Raw genomic sequence first — 3,838 nt, forward strand, 5'->3', positions numbered from 1 at the left:
GAAGAAGCGTGTCTGTTGATGGATCTTGCACTTGTTTCACGATTGCACTCTAGGAAGAGAATTACGTGAGACATTGAGAGAGATTTGGGCCATGGTCAGAGCTTTTCACGTGAGAGTTTCTTAGAGCTACTTGAGAGATTGATGGAGTTGGCTAATGGGAGAGGGATACGTATTTTTTATTTATGATTGGAGAGATATCGTGAGACATGAGAGGTTGAGAGAGTATGGTCATTGGACATAGATACGTGACGTAGGAGATTTAGGGAGTAGGGTCATGTAGAGAGATATGTCTGTTTTTTTACGCGAGAGATACGTCTATTTTTTTTCTTCTTCTTCTATGAGTCGATCTAGACCGTAATAATTCGGTCCCACCAGATTAACGGCTCATAAAATCTAATTAACGTGGTAATTTCTGGAGAGTCTCTAATTAGTATAGGTATAGATAGATGCATGAAGAATATAATTAAAGCTCTCGAGAAAAATAAAACGTGGCACCTGGTTGACTGCAAGTGGGTCTTTCGCATAAAAAGAAAGGCTGATGGAACCATTGATCGAGATAGAAGGCTAGGCTTGTTGCGAAAGGCTTCAAACAACGGTTTGGTATAGACTATGAGGATACCTTTAGTCCAGTTGTAAAAGTTGCGACCATTCATCTTGTCCTATCTATTGCCGTATCCAGGGGATGGAGCCTTCGCCGGATGGATGTATAGAACGCGTTTCTTCATGGTGTTCTGGAGGAGGAAGTGTACATGAAATAACCTCCTGGGTTTGAAAGTAGACTTGCACCTTCTTATGTGTGTAAGTTGGATAAAGCTCTATATGGATTGAAGCAAGCTCCAAGGGCTTTGTACTCCCGTCTCAGTAAAAAGATGCAGACACTTGGTTTTGCTCCTTTAAAGTCTGACACTTCATTGTTCATTTACAATAAGTTCAATACATCAATCTTTGTTCTTATCTATGTTGATGATATCATTATTACATCTTCATCTAATGAGGCAATCTCAGGACTTTTGAAGGATTTAAGTGCAGAATTTGCTCTTAAGGATCTTGGAGAGTTACATTATTTCCTTGGAATTGAGGTGAAGAAAAACAAGAATGCACTTCATCTTTCTCAAGAAAAATATGCAACAGACTTGGTAAAAAAGCCTGGCCTACAAGGTTGTAAACCCACACCCACTCCTTTATCTAGTACAGAAAAACTATCTCTCATGGAAGGAACACCTATAGATTCAGTGGACACTACTAAATACAGATGTCTGGTAGGTGCTCTTCAGTATTTGACACTTACAAGACCTGATATCTCCTTTGCTGTAAACAAGGTGTGTTAGTTTTTACATGCACCAACCACAGTTCACTTCACAGCTGCCAAGCGTATAGTAAGATATGTGAAACATACGCTGAATATTGGTCTAAATTTCAGCAAGTCCCCTTCTACACTTGTGAGTGCTTTTTCTAATTCAGACTGGGCAGGATGCCTAGATGACAGACGTTCAACAGGTGGGTTTGCAATATTTTTTGGACCTAATCTCATTTCATGGTCTGCTAGAAAACAAGCCACTGTTTCCAGATCTAGCATCGAGGCAGGGTACAAGGCACTAGCAAATGCCACAGCTGAAGTCATATGGGTGCAATCCATGCTAAAGGAGTTGGGTATAAAAAGCTCTAAGACTCCCTGTTTCTGGTGTGACAATGTTGGAGCCACATACTTGTCTGCCAATCTAGTCTTTCATGCTAGAACAAAGCACATTGAGATAGATTTTCATTTTGTGTGAGAGAGAGTTGCAAATAAACTCTTGGACATTCGGTTTATTCATTCAAAAGATCAAGTTGCTGATGGGTTTACAAAAGCTTTACGTACACAAAGTTTTGAAGACTTCAAACATAATCTCAACTTGATAAAGTTGTGATTAAGGAAGGGTGTTAAACAAGCTGGTTCGGTTAGAGTTGTAACCATATAGGAGATCTTATGAAGAGTAGTTTAAGCTAGCTAGGACTTATCTCTAAACCTGTTGTAACTAGCTATCCAGGGCGCGCGGGTGAGGTACTCGGGAGGGCTACCAGTCTATGACCCTAGGGCTCAAGCTGTAGCGGGCGCCGTACAGAGAGATTACGAGTCTATGACCTTACATTTTTTTCTCCAACGACAAAAAAGGTTGTGTCTTTCTTCAACCTGGGACCCCACGATTTTGGCTGATATATTCTTATTTTCGGGATGTATGTGAGGGACTGGTGCAGGTGGTTCATATCGTGTTGAGTGTAAAGAAGGCTGGACGGCCGGATCGCTGTCACGAGCACACGCTTGCTGCGTAGCAGCATCAGCGTCCACTACTATATAATTTATGGATGGTATGTTGCCCATGATGGCCGTGTCCAGCTCGTCCACCTTGGCGCCAACGACCCTGCCCTTCTCCTTGCCATTCTCCATCAGCACGAACGTCGGCAGCGCCTCCACTCGATACTGCTCCACAATACCCTGTGTATGCACGGTTAATTAACCATCAGAACCGAAATGATCCATCATCGATCGACTTAACCAATGGGCCGGCGCCATCATATATACTTACTTTAAACTTGTCGACATCCAGCTTGCAGAATATGGCATGTTTCCTTTTAGCCAAGGCCATATCCCTGAACGGTTTCTTCATGACCCTGGATGGTTCGTTCCAGTCCGCCAGGAACATGAGCACCACCTTTCAAAGAGAAGAGAGAGATCGTTTTTTTATAAGTTAGAGCTTAATTATTTGCCATCACAATTCAGACAGAGATTTAAGAATTATGGCTAGGTACCGGATAGGGTTCCGCCAGAGTGGATTTTAACTCCTGGGAATCTTTAATGGTGCGATAGACCAGGTAAGAGTCATCACTGCCTCGCGGAAACACTACACCACACCACAGCACAAAATTACCGTGAGACATCAGTCAGCAAAAATAGAATATATACCTATAAATAATCTCAGTAAGACCTCAACCTCCATGCCCAATCTTCCCACCACTCTACAGCATGCCAGTGCCGTCCCCACCCCACTGCCTCGCCGTAGCCGCTGCAAGGCCGGTCATCCATCCATATGCCATGGTGGCCTTTCCTAAGTTCCGACTGTGACCCGCATGCATGCATTTATTTTGTTTTGGACTCAATTTCTACTAGTGATTAATGTAAATTTTGTCCGTTGGAAACTTTTACTTCTATGTGACGTTTCGACATACTTACTCTTTCCGATGCCACTTATACTGACTAATAGTAACTCGCTGTTCGATTAGTCCTTTAACAACCAATCCAATACGGTGCTCTAGTATATATTATATCAACAAAAGGACTCCACAGGAAATTATATCCAAGATATATTAAGGCTTATGAAAGCATGATGAAGCAACACTGGGAAGAACGAACTAGCCATACCTTTGGAGGTCAATGATTCTGACATGCTGCCTTGCTTTCACGGCGTGAGCTCGTGTGGGGAAAGGCAGGCAGGGCGCTATGATGGCAATATATAGTTGTAGCTGAGGCTGTCCGGAAGTTGGATCGAGCGAGCGGCGGATGGGAAGGAATAGATGCTCGCCACTTTTTGCCCCCACGAGGTTTCAACATAAGAATCCTAGCAAACCTAGCTGGACGGTCATCTGCAACGCGTTAATCTTTTAGTTGATCCTAGCTACGAGTGCAAATTCGAACTTGGCTAGATCAAAGTGTCGGAAGAGAATATTAGGCAGTGGGCATCGTGAAAAGAGAACCAAAGGAAACTTAGCCGGTCACCTCTAAAGATTTATTCCAGACCCACTCCTTTAAAAATAAGGGATTCCCAACTACACTTACGCTTCCTTTGGCGCCATGAATAAAAAT

General features: G+C 42.9%; 1 protein-coding gene across 1 annotated transcript; it reads right to left on the reverse strand.

Annotated features, from left to right (window-relative positions):
• Positions 1–1,080: 1,080 nt before the first annotated feature.
• Positions 1,081–3,482, reverse strand: LOC123445644 (thioredoxin H-type-like). The gene is made up of 4 exons (XM_045122659.1): positions 3,398–3,482; positions 2,788–2,879; positions 2,565–2,690; positions 1,081–2,473 (listed from the first exon to the last, which is right to left on the reverse strand). Exons 1-4 carry the CDS (start codon positions 3,420–3,422, stop codon positions 2,108–2,110), a joined length of 609 nt encoding a protein of 202 aa, XP_044978594.1. The 5' UTR covers positions 3,423–3,482; the 3' UTR covers positions 1,081–2,107.
• Positions 3,483–3,838: the final 356 nt, after the last annotated feature.

Source organism: Hordeum vulgare, chromosome 3H (genome assembly GCF_904849725.1).
Source record: "Hordeum vulgare subsp. vulgare chromosome 3H, MorexV3_pseudomolecules_assembly, whole genome shotgun sequence".
Lineage (NCBI taxonomy): Eukaryota > Viridiplantae > Streptophyta > Magnoliopsida > Poales > Poaceae > Hordeum > Hordeum vulgare.

Bases quoted from the DNA above. Each gene is read 5' to 3' on its own strand.
- LOC123445644 (XM_045122659.1), bottom strand. From the start codon at position 3,422: ATGTCAGAATCATTGACCTCCAAAG. The intron at 2,880-3,397 runs GTATGGCTAGTT...GGTGTGGTGTAG, and splicing joins AGAATCATTGACCTCCAAAG to TGTTTCCGCGAGGCAGTGAT. The intron at 2,691-2,787 runs GTACCTAGCCAT...TCTCTTTGAAAG, and splicing joins CTCTGGCGGAACCCTATCCG to GTGGTGCTCATGTTCCTGGC.